This window comes from Mesoplodon mirus (genome assembly GCF_964341445.2).
Source record: "Mesoplodon mirus genome assembly, chromosome: 6".
NCBI classification, from domain to species: Eukaryota; Metazoa; Chordata; class Mammalia; order Artiodactyla; family Ziphiidae; genus Mesoplodon; species Mesoplodon mirus.
The window spans coordinates 89,521,703-89,541,672 of NC_138982.1; the positions used below are offsets into that span (position 1 = coordinate 89,521,703).

Sequence of the window (19,970 nt, forward strand, 5' to 3'; positions counted from 1 at the left end):
TAGATGTAAATATGGACGATGTATACTTCAAAGTAAACTTGTGGATAAAGTCTGGGAGGATATTTAAACTCCTAACAATGGTGACCTCTAGGAAAAGAAATAATATATTGGGAGATACGGGGATGAAACAGAACTTTAACCATTAACTCTAAATTTCTGTAGTATTTGAATTTTTTTGTACCAAAAATATACCTACTTATTATCTATAATGTTAAGAAAAAATGTCCTGAGTTAGTATTTGTTTCCTAAATGAAGACTCACTTTTCTAGGATTATCAACTAGTAACATGACAAGCTGGTGGTATTAATTATTCTTTGCCTTCAGGCAAGACATTCTTCTTTTTATTTCCCTCATACTTATGTGTGCCTCCATGCATCTTCTCTGCAGTATGATAATAGTTCCATTCCCACTCAAGGAAATCACCCCCTCACAATACCAGGCCTCATCCTCCTAACTTATATTTAGAGGGAAAATTCTCAGGTATGAGTTTTGGCACTATTATCACAAAAGTAATGGTTAAGCAGGGGAGACAAAAGTTAAGTACTAAGGAACTCTTTCTTTCTGTGGTTTCCCAAGGGTAGAACACTGATGGGTAGAACAAGTGGGACTCCCTTCCTTAAAGCCATGGTAATATTTGGGAGCATGGCCTGGTTGTGATGGCTAGGGACTAATGACTTCAATTAGGAATTACCTCATGAGTTTAAAGTTGACCAGTTATCTACTGAAGCAGAACACTATGAAGGCATTTACTATTACAGCAGGCTATCATTGCATGAAACTAATTAGATAGTAATTACACACTTACAGATTTCTTGGTAACCAGGAAACAGTTCTATGTATTTTGCATTTTGATATCACAACATTAACTAAAATGCAGACAGCCATATAATTAACATATGACATTATAACACATGAATTACAACAAATTATCTTACTGATGCATAATGATTTTAGCCTAAATTATTCTCAAAATCTTTATAGAATTAAGAATTATTTCACCTCCAACTCAAGTTTTGACTCTCCTAAGCAAAATAACAGCAACCAGCTGACCCTTAGCAATATTTTATAGACTCAGTTTTATAGCTAGAAGAGGGAAACAATCAATCATGTTTTTCACCTGCTGAATTTAACAGATGAGGAAAAAGTCACAATAGTACTAAATGTAAATGGTCTCTGAATCCCAAAGTCCAATGTTTGTTATCCACTGCAGATGCTATCCCACCAATTTCCTTTCTAAAATTTCCATTACTCTTTCACATAACTGTTCACTTCCACCTAGATTTATGCTTGTGATTATGCAATTTACTCTAATCAACAACTGAGTAATTTTATCACATGTATCAAAATCCTACTTCCAAAATTGATCCATCCAGGAAGACTTCTCTGACTCCAAGGATAAAAACTGCAGTTTGTACCACTGTCAAGTCATCCAAGAAAAATCTTCCTTTTGTGTTTATTTAGCAGTGCTTACATATATAGAAATTATATTTTCTTAACTAAAACCCAGGACACATGATCTGAGCCAAATAATTTTTTTCAATTCATAAGCTTTTATAAATATTTAATTTGAAAATATTAAATAACAAGTAAATAAACTGATTTTAAGGACAAGAATAAAATTATATGCAATTAGGGTTGTACTAAAAAACTACTAACAACATTCTTAAAAAATTCCCACACCTGAATCTAGAAATCCTCCAGTTAGTGACTAGCTTTGTGGAGGGAGAAAGACAGTTATCCATCTGCAGCAGTTAACAACACCTTTAGCTAAATATTTTGTTGACATTTCACACTACTTGTCAAGTTACTTTATTTGCCAAAAAAGATGTGAGGCTATATTCTTTATGTGAAAACAAGAGTTCTGTAAAGATGGCGCATCTTCATCCCTAAGACACCAAACTTGTGCAAGATGACAAAGGTGGTGCCCATTGTCAGTGAGTGCACATGTCACGGAATGCTCCTCCCTGCCCCATGCTCAGGCAGGAAACTGATTATATGGTCAACCTAAGAACAGAAGCTGAGAACATCTTAACAGAAATATTCCTTTGCCTTACTCAAGCTGAAGATACAGGACATAATTTAGGAGAAAAATATTATAGTGTCACAGGTAATAAAGCCTCAGTACAGGGTTAGAGCCCCAGGAGGCTGCATGGGTGATAGAGGAAAAAAGCAAAAACAAAACAAAGTTAAGAATAAAAGCATTATGGCTTAAACTTTCCCAAGTAGAGCATATTAATCTAGATATAGAATCTAAGACAGAAGCACTGAATCAATACTTTCACACAAATTAGTGTAAACTGATTCCAAAAGAAATTTAAATTATCATAAGTGTAAAATGGGGCCCAATATTCATGCCCAGAATTTTAAATTGGAATATAAACCTTTTGTTGCTAAATAAAGGAATGCTAAAACTTAGATGCATATACTGAAAACTTTGCATATACTCAAAAATAAACAAAAATACATATGCCAAGGAGAAAAACCTCTCCATCATACATTAGACCCTACCATTCAATTTTTCTACCTTTTATTTTATATAAAAATGCATATTTTACAATGGATCATTACGTCAATAAAACTCTATTAACAATAAGTCTTCAGCCATAAGCTTTTAGTAAAAATTTGTACTCCTAATACAGTGTTGATTTTTCTTACCTATACTGGCCATAACTTCTTTTCTTACCAATCTGTAGACTAAATTTGATCCCCTGAATGTTTCAGAGAAATGATTATATATTATTACGTAATATTTAATGTATAATGACTAGATAATATTTTGAAACAAATAATATACATTGCTTAATATTTTTTATTTCATTTTATTTTACGTGTACTCGGGAACACTTACCTGATATAGAAGGTCTTTCTGAGGCAAAGGGGGGGACTGTCCTTCATACATAGGAGGTGGTTTATGTGTGGGTGGAAGGTCGATCCTGCAAAAAAACAAAAAAAAAGGGTGGGTGGGGGAAACATTCAAGATTCGCTTAAGTTTTGAGAATATTTTCCTCATACTAATATTTGTATTAGCATACATGTTTAATTCAGTTCTTACATTTCCATTAATCAATCATAATTGGAAGAAAAAAGTGAACTGGTTTTAAAGGTTCTAATGTTTAGGACTAATCTGAAATAAACAATTCTTTGAAAAATCTAAAAAAGAAGCAAATAGAAGTATTTTTTGAACATTATTATTAAGCAAGTAATCTAGTATATGACTAATTAAGTACTGCACATTTTTACAATGACTATGCCTACCAACATTTTAAATATAGTCAAACATGTGAAATGGAAAACACTTTCCTCCGAAGTGTCATAAAAGTGATTTAAAAGACTATATCTTAAAATGATAATGAAAAAAATGTTTATACTATATTTTGGAAATACTTCCATAATTAGTTTTCAAAAGCCATGGTCATTCTTAGAATATTCATCATGTAAATTAAGATTTTCAATCTACAAACCATTATAAATCTTGGCACCTGAAATAAATAAAGAGACCATTACATCCTTGGGGAATGTATTTATCTTTGCCAAAATGACCTAATCTACTAAAAAAAAAGTATTTTCATATATTTTTAAATTGTTGCATTACAACAAAAATAGAATTAAATATATCTTGTAGCTCTCTGCATTTTAGAAAATAATTTTTCATATATTCTCCTAATTTTGAAGATCACAGATAACTAATTTTCAGTAATTGAGATTAGTAAATCAAATAAAAATTTTACCTATATTAGAAGATAAAGAGGATGAAAGCTATAGAGGCCAAAGAAATTACAAATTCTCACTTCTCCATGTGGGCATGAAATAATATTTTAAATGAAAAGAATTCAAATAATAAATAAAATGATTACATGGATGTAATTAGTGGCCTACTAGTAAATTATGTTTTTGAAATTATAGAAAAGTTTGAGATAATCTGGCAACTAAGATGAAGTTAACCACAAGCTAGATACTCTTGAAATATTAGAGGAATCGGTCTTACAGGTATTAGACTGAAAGGGTGTTTTATAATCCTTTTATTTAAAGTAATTATTTCCTTTAATGTAACAAAAATCACAGCAAATGTATAGCTCCAAGATGCCGTAAGTTATTTAGGTGAGAAAACCAAGGTTCATGGAGGTGACGTGACTTGTTCATGATCATACCGCTAATTTGATCGTAAGAGAGCTAACACGCAGGTGTCCTTAATCCAAAAAGATCAGTGCTCTAACTATGCCAGATTAGAGAGGCAGAGACGTACACAAAGCATTTATGAAGACAGAAGAAATACATTCCTTCAGAGCCAGCCTCATGTCCTCATATAAAAACATTAATAACCACACAAGAAATAATGTCATTTGTATAGAACTTCACAGTTCATAAACATCTTATTCTACTCTTATCACAGCCATGTAAGGTAAGCAGGAAAAGTATTATTCACATTTCACAGATGAAGCAACAAAAGCTGCTGATGGAATTAAGTGACCTGGGACTTCGGTCTTTTGATTATACAACAGAGTGCAATTTCTGTTTTGTAATTCTATCTCATGATTAGGTCCAAAACATTGCTTTCTCTTGAAATAAAAGCACATTTTGTAATTCACCAAAACTTAAATTTCTCTAAGATAAAAGCTTTAAAACTCAATAATAACTTTTGGCAGTTTAAAGTTAGTTATATCTATACATAAAACAGGTATAAACAATTTAAAGAAGTAATTTAAATTTCTAAGATTTTTTATATCTGTCTTTCAACTACTTCATGGAAGACCTGTATTTTTATTCAGAAGGCAGGACAACATAGAGTCATTATGTTACCATTTGGAAAGATATGTAATATACTGTAGGTTAAAAAGGTGTCTAACATATTTGTCTCTAGCAGCCCCTTGCAACTGTTTATTTACTAAAATGTAGTCAGACTTTCGGACAAAACCAGTCATCTTACAAAGACCTAACAGTATCTTTACTTCCATCCCTCAGACACTTTTCATATGAGTAGCTATAAAGATAAAGACTGCCACATACTGAATATTCATAGTTGAACACAAGCAAAAAATGTACCTACACTTTGTCAAGGTAGGATGGTCTCTTTTTTCGAGGAGTCAACAGCACAGTCACAAAGATGGCAATGATGAAAAGGGCAAGGACAGCTCCAATTACAGCTCCAGCTACAGCTATAGAAGAGGTCTGCTTAAGTGGAACATCTGTAAAGCAACAAAAATTAGGTTTTTCAAACAATGTTAAGAGTTCTTGAGTTTTTGTCCTCTGATTTCTACAATGTGCAAGGACTAAGTATGTTATCCAACCACAAGCTTAGAAGACCCCAAATTTGATTCGTTACTTTTTGTAGCATTATGCTAACACATTTATTCCTTGCAAGATGTCACCTTAGCACTCCAACTTTACTTTTTTAAAGTGATGAAAAGAATAGCCCCAGTCAGGTATCAATGAGTGAATCTACTGTCAACAGGCAAAGAATGTCTGGACGAGAAAAGAAGATAGAGAAAAGGATGAAAACTAAGTTCTTACTCTAAAAGGTGATAAAAAAAAAAACAAAAAATTCAGTATTCTTTAATGGAGTTAGCCAACAATGTATTGAATAGATTTTTACCTTTCATTCTATTAAAAGAAATTCTATGAAAGAAACCAAAAACCTTCAAGAAAGGGAAAACACTAAAAAACAGAAAATATCCCAGACCTAATAAATAGTCAAAAAGTGACATTGCAAAATCTAAGTTTTTAAAATAGAAGTATTATTAAAACAGTGCTTGCTGCAGATAGCTTCCTTTAATTCACACACATTTAATACAAATTAAACTTTAAGATAGTGTCTATACTACAAAATTATGTAAATTCTTCCCTGTCTCCTGGCTACAGGCACACTCTATCATTTCTGAATACCAATTTCTCTTTTCCAGCCTGCATCACAAAATTTTATAAGAAAGGATGTTAAAAACATACTTAGTAGCTAGCATTTCACACAATTCTAAAAAAAAGTCACCCTACTTTATGAACTGCCAATTAAAGGAATTTACTAAAATTATTTTCAAATGTAAGTATTATGGATATGACAAAACCATCAATCGTTATGTGTAGGTATTATTTTGACAATTTCAGCCATATTAAATCCAATAACTGAATTTTGTGAAGCGACCCATCAGTTACAAAGAACCTTCAATATACAAGATTTTATCTTTCTAACCAGTAAGAAAGATATTTAAGGTAACATCCTATAAATGAAGATACTGCTATTCTAAAGTTAAATATTCTGCCCAAGGTCATTCAGTCAATGAATAGGAGAGAACACAGGGTGAAATAAAGCTAGGTTGGGGCAGGATAGAAACCTCCACCCATAAGCCCTTTTTGGGAAAGAATGGTTTCTCGCAATATCTAACGTAGTCTCTCCTTTTGGGCCCCCTATTTGGAAATGCCGAGCTCTTAGTCTTCAATTAAATTGACGTTCATATACACCCTTAAATAATTACAATTACCGTTGGAATCCAGACATGGCAAATTTAAATAGAATTAAGCACTATCAGTTTTGAAATATGTTTCACCTACTTACCATCACGGTATTTCCAAATACATACATAGTGTATTTAGAAGCATTTCCCAACTGTTCATATTAAAATGTGATTCATGTGGTGTTTTAGATTGCTAAAAACAACATTTTAGGGCTTCCCTGGGGGCACAGTGGTTGAGAGTCCGCCTGCCGATGCAGGGGACACGGGTTCATGCCCCGGTCCGGGAAGATCCCACATGCCGCAGAGCGGCTGGGCCCGTGAGCCATGGCCGCTGATCCTGCGCGTCCGGAGCCTGTGCTCCGCAACGGGAGAGGCCACAACAGTGAGAGAGGCCCGCATACCGCAAAAAAAACCCCACAACGTTTTACTTTCTTGCCAATTATAAAAATTTCTTTAGCAAACTAATGATCTTGGGTTTATTAATGGTTCATTTTATTAGCCTCATTCTAGACTAAAAATCTTATACCAATGAGTGCCAAGGAACCCAATCTGATAATCTTTCAAATACTGAATAGAATCTAAAACTATACAATTATTTTAAACAATATAACCAGCTTCATTGCTCAGGATGTTACCCTCATCTGCTAATACATACCTGGTTTATCTTCCTGTTGTTGCTCATTTCTCTAATCACTACTAACTCCATTTGAATATGTGCTACATGAGAAAAAGATTTGAAAACCAAGCCAGTATTACTCTGCTCTTATAAATGTAGAAAATAGACTTGGGATGATTTAGGGCTAGTCTTATCTTCTACACTATCACTTTTCCCACCATGTAAGTTATAGTTTTGTATTCGGTTTTTAACAATAGGCCAATTGAAACCTATTAAGATTACATGACCAAGGTTATTTGACCAAGGTCATACACCTTATCAGTGGCAAAAATAAAAAATCCCTATGTGTCAAGTATGCTACCTATTCTACACTAGTTAGTCTAACGATTTCCCTTTAATGGAATTTTTTCTTTTGCTAAGGAATAAAGTGGCCCTACCACTTTTGCCCAAGCGTGGAGAATTTAAATTTGGGTATTATTTTGATGATAATGATAAAGTTAATACCATATGTATGTAATACTTCTGAAATTATTTTTCAAAAACTCAGGTTACTCTTTGAATATAATTAGCCCAAATTAAGATTCTCAATTTAACACATCATTTTATATATATATATGTATCACTCAATCCCAACACATCATTATAAATTCTTCAGCAAACCTCACACCTCCTACAAGAAAGCCTTTCATTTAATCTTAGCAATAATATTTAATTTGGTAGTGTTTTATAAATAATAAACCAGAATCAGACTTTTAATATCCTAATTTAATTCCCAACTCTGAATATATACTATTTTTAATATCCTGAAGTAATTCTCAAGTCTATATAGATACTATTCTTTAAACATTTAAATTATGGTCTACTTATCCAATTCTGTCCCATTAGGCTTCTAATTTCTAGCTCTAGAATTCCATAACTGAGAGTTGACTGTATGTATACTGTAACTCTTCCTTCTATCTTAATTTGAGCATATTTATTTCACTTGGCTCCATTCATTCTTTATTCATCTCTAACATTTTTTGCACACCTCTTCTTAGTATTGGAACAGGCTAGTAAGTGCTGAAATGAGGAAGTGGAAGAAAAGTTAGGCAGAGTCCATTTACGAATTGGATATCCTACTCTACATAGGGAAACTGATTAAGTACATATATGACATATATATCATATTTCCTTTTCTGATTCTTCAACTTACTGAGAAAAGAAGAAATAATATATTTTAGAGTATTAAGATTTTAAAAGTATTAATGGGTGATGAACACTAGTATGAAATGCAAAGGAAGAGCTCAAGTTTCTTGCATTCAAGTCAAAGAATTTTGACGAAAATTGAGAATTTATCCCTAACACTGCCTCCCCACATCCCTGTCCTCATAATCTACATAGACTCTATATTCCAACAAAACCACTACAAGGAGAAAAAAATTTTAACTAAGCAAATGTATAAAAATTTGGCATTTTTCAACATTAAGCTAGTTTACTGAGTGACTGACATGAAGCAACATTACCTTACCATCACCTAAGGAGATGTTCTACTAAATCTAATTGTATGCTTACAAGCAGCAGAAAACAAAAAGACAAAAGCATTAAAATATTTAGTATTAAAGGATTGGTGCATGTCTCCCAAAAGAACATCTTTCTGTTATCACAGCTGCTTATTAACCCATATACATTGGAAACTCACCTCCAAAAACAGAAAAATAGCATTCCTCAATACAACCAAAGTACACTATCCATAATTAAAGATACCATGCATATGTCTTATGGAGAAAGCTATCAAAAATCAGTTACAAATAATACAAAAAAATTTAATACAGATATGAGAAATAACTTTCATTACTTTTTGAAAAAATATACATAAATATTATAGATATTAAATTGAATTAAAGCTTGTCTTTGTTATCACTCTGATACAAGTGAATAAAGCCTACATAAAGGCTATTCAAACATGTGCTCACCTGATTCACATCTGAAACTGAGGCATTATAAAGTTTTTTAAAGTTAAATACTATTCTATACACTAAAATACGTGCTTCTGGCAATATGCTAAAACCAGTTAAAATGGGTGAGTACAGAAATCCATAGTCCCTTTTTACACTTACATTAAAACACCAAATCCCAACAATTGAGATGTTAAGTTTCATCCCTCTTTTTCTTCATTTCCTCCACCCAAACTTCTGTGATGCCATGGATTGATTCACAGCTTAATGTAATACCCTACAAATTTATCTTCCCAACTTTCATTTGGGATTAAATTCATATATTCCCATAATACATGTTACTGTATTACCAAATTTTCCCCATATGCCCCACTGTTTTATTTTTCAATAGCCGTTTTAATGCTTATATTTCAATACAACATCTAAGCCTTTATAACCATCCAAATATTTATCTCACTATTTTTCAATAAAAGTCCTCTATTTGGGTCAGGACAGTCTCCTCAGCATCTCATCCAACAAATTACCAATAGTAACCAAACATGTGCCAGGCCCTGTGCTAGGAATGCCAAGGATAATTTTACACAGTTCCTGTCCTCACAATAGAGCAAAAGCCTCAAGGTAGGGTCAGAGAATCCATAAAAATATTTATTTTCCAATGAAGTATAGGACGAAATCATCACTTTTCTAAAAAAAAAGAGGGAGAGGGCATTTAATAAAAATTACTATTGTACTAGTATGGATTGGCACTGGTAGCCCCAGTTGGTCCATGTGTCAGATGGCACCCTGCCACACAGGGCACCCAAAATTTCCTATAGGAAGTGTGGAGTGGGACAGTTCCAGAATGAAAGAAAACAGTTACATCTTTACTTGGTGGTCCCTCTCAACATAGCATCCTGTGACAGACATATTGTGATATATGGGAGCTCAGCTGAATGAACTAAAAACTTACCTAGATTTAACTAAAAGTCAAAAATGTAAAGAAGGCATGACATGTGTGCTCTGACAGGTGAACATCTGACTCATAAACCAAGTGAGGGTATCAGTGTTAATCCGTGTTATATACTAGTAGGCATTTAATCCAAGTAAATGCCATTCCTGCAAAGAACTGACAGAATGTAAGATAACACCAATAATGTAGGCACAAATAACAAAACCCCACAAAAATGGCAATGCAAATAACTTCTTCCTAATACATAAACTTTACCAGTTACATTATGAAATAAAACCATGGCAATCTAATCAGATGTGACAAATCAACCCCCCCCCAATCAAATACATTTAGAAACCAAATAAAACAAATTTATATTCACTCTTATTAACAACAAACCTCACACTAAACCCATACTGTGCTGAAATAGCTAATGTGAGTGGTGATTAGCATGATGCTGAAAAACCAAACACCTTGAACATGAAGACTAGCTCTAAAAACAGTAGTTGGGATGAAAACTGCTAAGGTTCCCAACAATGAACTTCTTTCATTTGAATCTACTTGTTTTCGAGAGGTGGCTTAGCTTTCATACCTAAAAACAAGTGTTAAAATATACTCAACATGGACTTAAAACTTTGAATCACTGAATCAAAAAATACAAAACCAAGATTAAAAAAAAATGAAGCACATTCAATTACATGGTTTTCTCAAAAATGTTTTAGCGAGAAAAAAAGTTAATTTTTAAAATGAAGCACAATTATATTGTTTACCCAAATATTACTATTTTAGTGAAAATAATTAGTATTTTAAAATGTTATTTTAGCAGATTAAAAAATTCTTTTTTGAATATTTTGTAATGCATATAGCAAAATTCTATGGTAGCATATATATAATTTATAAACTTATACATATTAGGGGTATGAGTACATACTAATTTTTAACTGATAGGCACAGTCAAGAGTATTGAAGAGCACTGATCTAAAGAAGATAGATAATAACTAGAATAAAATGTGAGGTTACAATAGAGAAGATATAAGTTGATAAAAAAGAATTATGAACAGCAATTATTAATTCTAAAGGGAAAAGTTGCATAAAACTATAATTTGAGCTGGACCTTGAATATGGACTGGTTTCCCAATATGGCAAAGGGAGGAAAGGGTATTTCAGGTAAAGGGAGCAGCATGAACATAATTATTAAGACATCAAAGCACATGGTATGGTAAAAAAAGAGTTAATAGATGTAGAAATTATGTAGGTTCCCTGTTAGTAGATCTAGGCTTTGAGCATCAAATGGCTGCTAATATTGAAAGAAAACGAGGTAAAGACTTGCGCCTTCTGATAGAGGAACATACTACCACTGAAGTAACCTTGACCCCCAAATTAAACCTTAATCTTATCAAGGCTCTAGATCTGTCAACTTACAGAAAATACAGAGGTGCAACTGGCACAATCCAAACTGGAAAACTGCAGGACAGATGAAGCTGTTTCTTCACCAAAAAAACTGCATGGGAAAAGTGTGGGAGTGGGGAACAGCACACAGAGAACACACAGATTAAAAGACATCTCAACCAACCAATGTATGGATCACATTTGGTTACTAGCTAAAACTGCAAAAATATATGATTACAAATTTGAACACTCACTGGATACTTGACATTAAGGAATTATTCATTTCTGGTGTAGTAATGAATCTGTGGTTACTTTCTCTAAATGTTCTTTAACTTTTAGAGCTACATACTGATATATTTACAGATGAACTAATGGCAGGAGGGATTATATAGACAGAAATTTAAATAAAACAAGACTGACCATGAACTGACAATAACTGAAGCAGGTACATGAACATTCATTTCATTATTCTGTCTTATTGAATATTTTTTAATAATAATCTTTTTTTTTAAACAGGAAGGTCAAAGTCTCTAGGTCTTGTTTCCTCTAGCTTTTAGATCAAACTGTCCCTTCAAGACTAGGTTTTCCCTGAGATATTTCTCATAACTGAGACTGTGAAATTAGGTATCACGTCTATGCAGAAGTATTATGCATGAAAGGAAATAAGGCCTTGAATTATTCTCAAGTTTTGAGATTTATACTTTAAAGTTATTCTGCTAAACTCACGTTCACTAGGCTTTATCCATAGTGCCCAGCCAGAACAAACAGCAGCTGTTAACTAAAAGGCAAGTGAAATAAAACATGACAAAACTGGGGCTTCCCTGGTGGTTGAGAGTCCGCCTGCCGATGCAGGGGACATGGGTTCATGCCCCGGTCCAGGAAGATCCCACATGCCGCGGAGCGGCTAGGCCCGTGAGCCATGGCCGCTGACCCTGCACATCCGGAGCCTGTGCTCCGCAACGGGAGAGGCCACAACAGTGAGAGGCCCTCGTACCACAAAAAAAAAAAAAAAAAAAAAAATCACAAAATTGAATCATATTTTACCCTTCAAAATTGAAATGAACATGATAAAATAACTATTATCAAGGTTCAAGAAAAGAAATGACCCCTAAGGGTAGGTATATATAGCAAAAGCTTTTGTAAGCAATGTTTGGTTTCAAGCTCTTGATGGAAACCTATCACTACTCAACTCAAAGTAGACATGTACTTAAGAAAAAAAAGTGCAGCTTACTGGAATAGAAGAAAACAGAAATGCATAAACAGAAACAATTTTTTTTAAAAAACACCAAGAAGTTGGTATACTCTGTACACTATTCCAAAGATTCATGCATGAATTTTTATTGGTATAACAAGAATGAAACCAAACTTAATCCAGTCAAATTGTATGTTATTTGAAAAAAACTGCTGCTTGCTCTAAAATAGTTTAAAGTTTAGGGGGAAAAATGTATCAAATTTTAACTTATTTTATCTTAAAATATTTTAGGTTTTATAACAGTGTTTATTTATTTTATTTTTATTTTATTTTTTTGGCCGAGCTGCACAGTGTGTGGGATCTTAGTTCCCCAGTCAGGGATGGAACCTGCACCCCCTGCAGTGGAAGCATGGAGTCTTAACCAACAGACCACCAGGGAAGTCCCTGTATCATAATTTCAAATGTCAGAAATGAGGAACAAGGAGAAGGTAACTACAAACAATAAGAAACAATGTCATTCCTACTCAAAGCAGCTCACAAGCAACAAGTTAAAAACACTAAATGCCAACTTAAAAAATATTTTATGAAATGTGTTAATTCCAAACTGAAAGCTAATATTTAAAAATTTGACTTACGTCAAAGTCACAGCAAACATTTAAAATTTATTTTAACTGCTAGGACTAGAGAGAGAAGATAATTCATGACTGTGGAGAATGTTACTGATGATATGTATATATGAGATATGAATTATATGATTAATTAAAAGTAAATTTTATAATGCTTAACATGCCAACTTAGATGCTTCCTCAAACTTTATTTAACTGTATCCTTAACCTGATATAGTCTTGTTTGGAAAGAGAAATAAAATAGGTTTCTAATTCCACAAAACATCATTAATCAAAGGAAACTAAGTTACACACACACACTCTCTCTCTCCAGCAAAAATCAAAATGCGGACAAAGAAGGTAATCCAGAGCCATAGGCTTGTTACAGAAATATGCCTCTTAAGAATTTTTTTTAAAAACTTTTATTTAAAGATTTATTGAACGGCTATTGGGGCTACCACCTGATAAGTAACTTGGTTAAAAAAAAAATCCCTGGTACAAATTAAAACTAAATATATCCCAATATAACAAAAATTTGAGAAAAGAGCTTTTTATGGATGATACATTAACAAGTAAATAGGAAAAACAATCCAATCTGTAAATCATTCCCCTGTTAGAATTAAAAAATCAATATGGGTACCATTTCTTCCTTCCTTACACTTTACATTGATTACTTCCACACATTAACAACTTCTTGTTCATACTTTGTTTCAGCAGTATTTACCAAAAGCAAAATCAAACTAAAATCAGATGTTTTTGCATCTAATATTGCTACATTTCTCTCAATTTTTGCACTTATACATTGTACTTCCTATAGCCCCTTATGCGAACATTCAGCCAGGCTTAACATTATAACTTTCCTATATATGGCTATCAGAAGCAATACCTACTACTGAAAAACCCTAATGGTTTCTTTAATGTTAGACTTATCAAACAGAAACCTTTCAGGCACACGGTAAAATACTAAATCTTTCAACTATAAAGTACTTCTCAAATACCACTTTTAAAGTCAACCCCTAGCCTATTAAAGTTTCAACATATTTTAATAAAAATGCAAAAAAGGGAAAAACAAAGAGTTGAATTCATCTCCACTGTATCACTGAAGTACTTTAACCACTGTGAAATAAAACTCTATAGTGAACACAAAAATGAAAAACCAGTTCAAATATAAAGGTAATAAACACGGCCAAAATAAAGTAAAACTATTCTTCCACCTTTTCCAAGAAGAGAGTAGGAGTTCAATACATCAATTAGCTGTGCACATTACTGATACTCAAGAAGTAATTTAAAAAACTGGTTATTAATACGACTATGTTTACAAACAAGTCTTTATGTACAGTAAACATACATAAAGCTCTAGTAAACAATAGTGCAATGCTTCAGAAAGTCTTAAGCACTAGTATCATATAATATTCTTAAAATTCTGAAGTCTTTTAGTAGCTTGCCAAATGATTCAGAAAGGATGCAGAATATATCAAATACTCACTTACAGTGTTCCATGTCACTCTCCACTGCCAAAAAAAAAAAAGCAAAAACAAAAAAACCCAAACCAACAAAAACTAAACAAAAAACCCTAACCACACAATGGCCACTATTTAAAAGAAAGTTCATGATCACTAAGTAGATATATTTTAAAGTACAGTTCTTGGAATACGTTGCAAATTTCCTTCGGATTAGACTCAAGTTGTGATTTGTACAATATTCTAAATGGGATTACTCTTCTCAGATTCATATGACACTTCAAACCACTATTCTAAAGAGGATGTTTTGCTCAAAAAAGCCACAAATTTTCATCTTTCATGGAAAAAAGTTTTAGACTCATCTTTCTTATGGCCATATCATTGCTAACATTTAAATAAAAAAATAAAGTCACTTCAATCATAAGGTATTATCAAGAAAGTTTTTCTTCCAATGATTGGGACCAAAGAGTCTTAATATTGGTCAGTGGTTAGCCATATTTAAACCAAATATTTTTAACAAGACATCAATGAACTTAACTGTATCCTTAACCAACACTTTACTGTTATACTAAGTGTTTGAGGGAGAGAAATAAAATAGATTTCAAACTTCCACAAAATACTGCTAGTTAAAATAAAGGAAACTAGGTTATAATCACTGAGAATAAAGCCTTCACTACTTACAAAATTCTATGAACACGTTAGAACTTTGACTTATAAAAACATTTTTTTAGATTTGATGAGGACTGGGAAGGGAGCAGTTGGGAAGGTGAAAAAAAAGTACCTACTTTGCCATTTTACTAACAAAATAAGTTATTTAATTTATGATTCTCCTGCTAACTTCTATTTCAACTCCCTGGCAAAACACCTAAGGCAATTCTACACAGTCCTTTTTTCAAAAGAATCAACAGATAAAACATATTCTTTGGTCTTCAAAATAGTTGTCATCATTATAATTGTATACAACTCCACTGTAGAAGCAATTTAATTACCTAACAAAGAAGATCCACATTTGAAGACTTAGGTAAGACTTCTTTTTCAAAAGATACATGATTTTTGGAAAGGATATACTTAATTATGTAAAAAACAAAAAACCAAACAAAAAGACCTCATGATGTTTCCAGTTTTAATTGGAAAAACAAAAATCTTGAAACACATACATACATTTAGGAGGAAAAGGGGGATGGTTTGTCAATATCCATCAGCAAGTGCTAGTGATTGGTTCTATAATTCAGATTTTTTCTTGTTAAATCTCAAATTTCCAAGTTTATTCTATTTTTTTTCCTATATATTTATCCATTTGAACAACATCAATAATAAATGACTAAAACAAGATGGTCTACAAAATTCTCTGCACAGATTCTTGGCTGAAATATTTGTCTCATTTCTAAAAACGGTACTCCAATGCTTGTTTTACCCATGGTTTTCCATATACTGAAATGCTCTCTCTGCACTCTATTAAACTATGTACCATCTTTTCATTATTATTCTTATATTTAGGACATAAATCATTAAAACAAAACTACCACTTCATGTACCAAAACCTATGTTCACATGACAATATAAGCATTGACCTCCAGAGATGAAAAAATTGTAGTAATTATCATGTTTAAAAGGCATGTTTTTATTACTCTTGTATATATTTTGGACAAAAATATTGATCAGCTAATTATGCTCTTCCACACATCATGTTCACTGAGTGTACTACCACAGTTTTTAGTGCAACAAAATACCTTTGAAAAGCCACTCTACAGTAATTATGGCAAGGCTCATTAAAATGCAGAGGTAAAGATTCCATTTGTATAGAAACACATAAAATAATGTCTGAAAAGAAAAGATGTTTCATCAGGCTGAATTTTTTGTATACTAAAAATATATATAAACATTTCTTGAATTAGTTTTATAGTCAACTTTGATGTAGTATCATTTAGTGGTGATTAATTTTGAGAGGTATATGTTTAACAAACATTTTACTTGAGATTATAGTCTTAGGTAAACATTTAATACACAATGCCAAGGTAGTTTTTTTTTTTTTTTTAATATTTGTACCAAAAAGGTCATTCATTTAACGTTGACATTTCTTCTTACCTGTGTGCCTCAGACCAATAAAGTACTCTGCATTAAAATTTAAATCTTGAGACAGTAGTACAGCATTGAAAAAAAAACTGTAAAGCAGCTCAGATACACTGAACCCAGATTTTACATTTCCGTTTGTCAAATTAGAATATAAAAAGCTTGAAAATCAGGTTGAAAAGCTTATTATTCCTCAAGAAAAAGTATGAACAATCTGAAAATGATCAACTAGTATGAATGAAACATCGTACATAGTTAAGTCACATTTAGTGGCTGCTAAACATACCACTCCCTCCTGGAAATTACGGAACCATCTACATGTGAAACTAAGTCATCTTCATTTTCATCATACTGTTCATCGCTGACGAACTTCATTCCCATTTTTAGATCTTCGTAATAATCCATTGGTCTTTCAAACCTACTGAGATTTTCTACATTGTTCCACTGCGTTTTTTCATGCTCTTCTAAATAGTCTTTCCGTATTAGATTGTTCACTGGATTTTTGTTTTCTTTTTTTACACTGTCTGGGTAAGAATCAAGCTCATCTTGTTGAAGAACATCTATCTGTGATTCTTTTTGCATATCTGATGGTGGAATGTAGTTCTTGGCGAAGTAGTCTCCACGAAACGTCCGTCTTCTCCTATAGCAGAATATTCCAGCCAAAACACTTACAAGTACTACGAAGAGAGCCCCACCCACTACACTAGCAATGATTGTGCCAATTGTGTCATCCTTAATTGTTGCCAAAGTTGACAATGGGAAGGGCAATTTTTTTAGTTCTGTTGCTAGATCCTCGAAGTCAGCAGTTGAGGGATGCCACTGAATTGTAGGCTGAAGGGTGGTAGTAGTAGGAGGATCTAATGGAAACGGTAAAGATAGACAAGACACAGAAAGGCAAAGAATGTCAATGCAGGCTGATTCAGCAGCAAGTTGAAAAGACAGCACAGTTAATGAAAATATATTCATAGTAACAATAGTTTTTCATTCTTAATTTAAGATTAGAAAGTAGTGATACTTCTGTATGTAAAAAAAAAACTGACACTTAGTCAGTTACCAATTATGTAAAGGGAATGAAAAGTTATGTATGGCGTAAATCCTAAATTATTCTATTCCAAGTTTAAGCGTGATATTGTATTCTAAGAAATACTTTCTTTTAAATTAAGACTACTATTTAAGTGTCCTATATACAGCTGGCTTAAGAATTATCATTACTAAAAAATTAAATCGAATCATTCAAATGTACATTTTCTTAGCCAGTAGCACAAGGAAATAACAGAATAAACTAATAAAAGAATGAAAAAATTAAAATCTGTTTTCTTGAAATCCATCTTTACCTAATATAGTTTCTTTTTGTAAGAGCTGAACTTATCTTTAAAAGAATGAAAAACTATAGATTCTTGTTAAGTGGCCATAGTATAAGCTGTTGACTTAATAATTCTCTCAAAAATATTTTCCTTAAATAAAGAAAACTATAATTTTTAGAAAGGACATATGTAGTATATACCATTATTTAGTGATTTAAAAAATAAAAAGCACATATTTAAACTATGTTAGCCAGATGGGCTATTATCAAATGAGACCAATAGACAAAGTAAAAACATGTTATAAACTATACAGTGTTATAAAAATGTCATCATCATGTCTATGCTCCATGGGTAAGATATCTGAACATTTAGGAAATTGAGAAATTTCAACCATGTCTGCAAAATTCAATGTCACATTGCTTTAGGATGGAGTCTCAGAAAGAGCAGCTAATATTTTAGAGAGAACATTCTAATGATACTTAAATATTAGAGCAAATGATTCTGTGTATTGCCATTAGATTACAGAGTAAATAGCCATTAATATTAAAAAGCAACTAAACATAAATAGTAAAAATTAAAGATTGGTTAATTATCAATTAAGTGGTATTTGTAGGTCATGTTACACAAAATTCTAGAGTTTGAAGAAAGGATGACTTTAAAAATCTTGAATTTCTTCATTGATAAAAAACAAATGACCCAAATGGTAATCTCCTATAATTATTTTTTAAATGAGTGGTACTGACAGAGCTTTTAAAAAGTGATTGTTAGAAAAATACTAAATCTACATGGGGTAAGTTATTCTAAAATTACAAGCTAAAGAAAAATACTTACTGAAACAGGTTTCATCACGGAATGCCATATGTACAGAATGTAGTAAAACTTTAGCAAGTACAGTGTAAAATGTAACAAGTACATTATAAGTAATTTCCTATGAGTTTAAACCAATATAACAGGCAATCCAGTCAAGTACCTTGAAGTGAATTAGTTATCATATTATATGTAAGTAAATGAATCAAAGAAGAGTTTTAATTTGTGAGAACAAATTCAACCTTAAAAAAAAATTGTGAAATTGCAGGATCATTTCTACTATAAAAGTAGTAAAGCCTCATATAATCCAACCTCACAGAACCAGGATATTAAAGAAACAGACTAAAAATTAATCATTTATAAAACAACTCATGTATTTTCTGAGGAGTAGGACTAATGGAAGTTTTAAATATTAAATGTCATCTTTACAATGATTCCCAAAGGAAAAAGTGTTATAATAAACGGGCATCAGCATGTTTAAACAAAAGCACAAATCACCTAATTAATGATTTAAAATTCACACATTTTTGTGCACATAAAATTTTTAAAGTTTTTGATAGCTCTTAATGAAGTGGTAATTTTCTCAGAATAGTACATGTACACCTGAGCTCTCACCAAATATGATACATAACTGTACATTTTTACGAAGTATTCTTAAAAAGAAAAAATCACTGACATTTATTTCTACTTGTAATGTTCTTTATGTGAACACAAATGGACATCTACTGTGTATTTAACTGAGATTTAACAAAATAAAACTTTCAGAAAATCTAACAACAAAAAAAGAGTAACCAAAATAAATCTATTTAAAAATCTTATTTTGTCAGCAGTTCTAGAAATTTTCAAACCTACCAGCCCCTCCTCAACTAGTGTAAAAAAAAACAGCATAGGGCTTCCCTGGTGGCGCAGTGGTTAAGAATCCGCCTGCGAATGCAGCTCAATAGCAAAAGAAACAAACAACCCAATCCAAAAATGGGCAGAAGACTTAAATAGGCATTTCTCCAAAGAAGATATACAGACTGCCAACAAACACATGAAAGAATGCTCAACATCATTAATCATTAGAGAAATGCAAATCAAAACTACAATGAGATATCATCTCACACCAGTCAGAATGGCCATCATCAAGAAATCTAGAAACAATAAATGCTGGAGAGGGTGTGGAGAAAAGGGAACACTCTTGCACTGCTGGTGGGAATGTGAATTGGTACAGCCACTATGG

At 32.3% G+C, this 19,970-nt stretch overlaps 1 protein-coding gene across 3 annotated transcripts in view; it reads right to left on the reverse strand.

Moving 5' to 3' along the window:
• Positions 1 to 19,970, reverse strand: part of NECTIN3 (nectin cell adhesion molecule 3) — a 144,791-nt gene that overhangs the window by 52,278 nt on the left and 72,543 nt on the right. For 2 of the 3 annotated variants that reach the window (XM_082625999.1, XM_082626001.1), the window contains one exon: positions 15,677 to 17,494. In XM_082625999.1, coding sequence (XP_082482125.1) covers positions 16,914 to 17,494 — 581 coding nt within the window. In that variant the 3' untranslated portion in view covers positions 15,677 to 16,913. Of the gene's footprint in view, positions 1 to 2,848; positions 2,934 to 5,044; positions 5,184 to 15,676; positions 17,495 to 19,970 lie in introns of those variants that run through there. The other variant, XM_082626000.1, reaches the window with a different exon arrangement.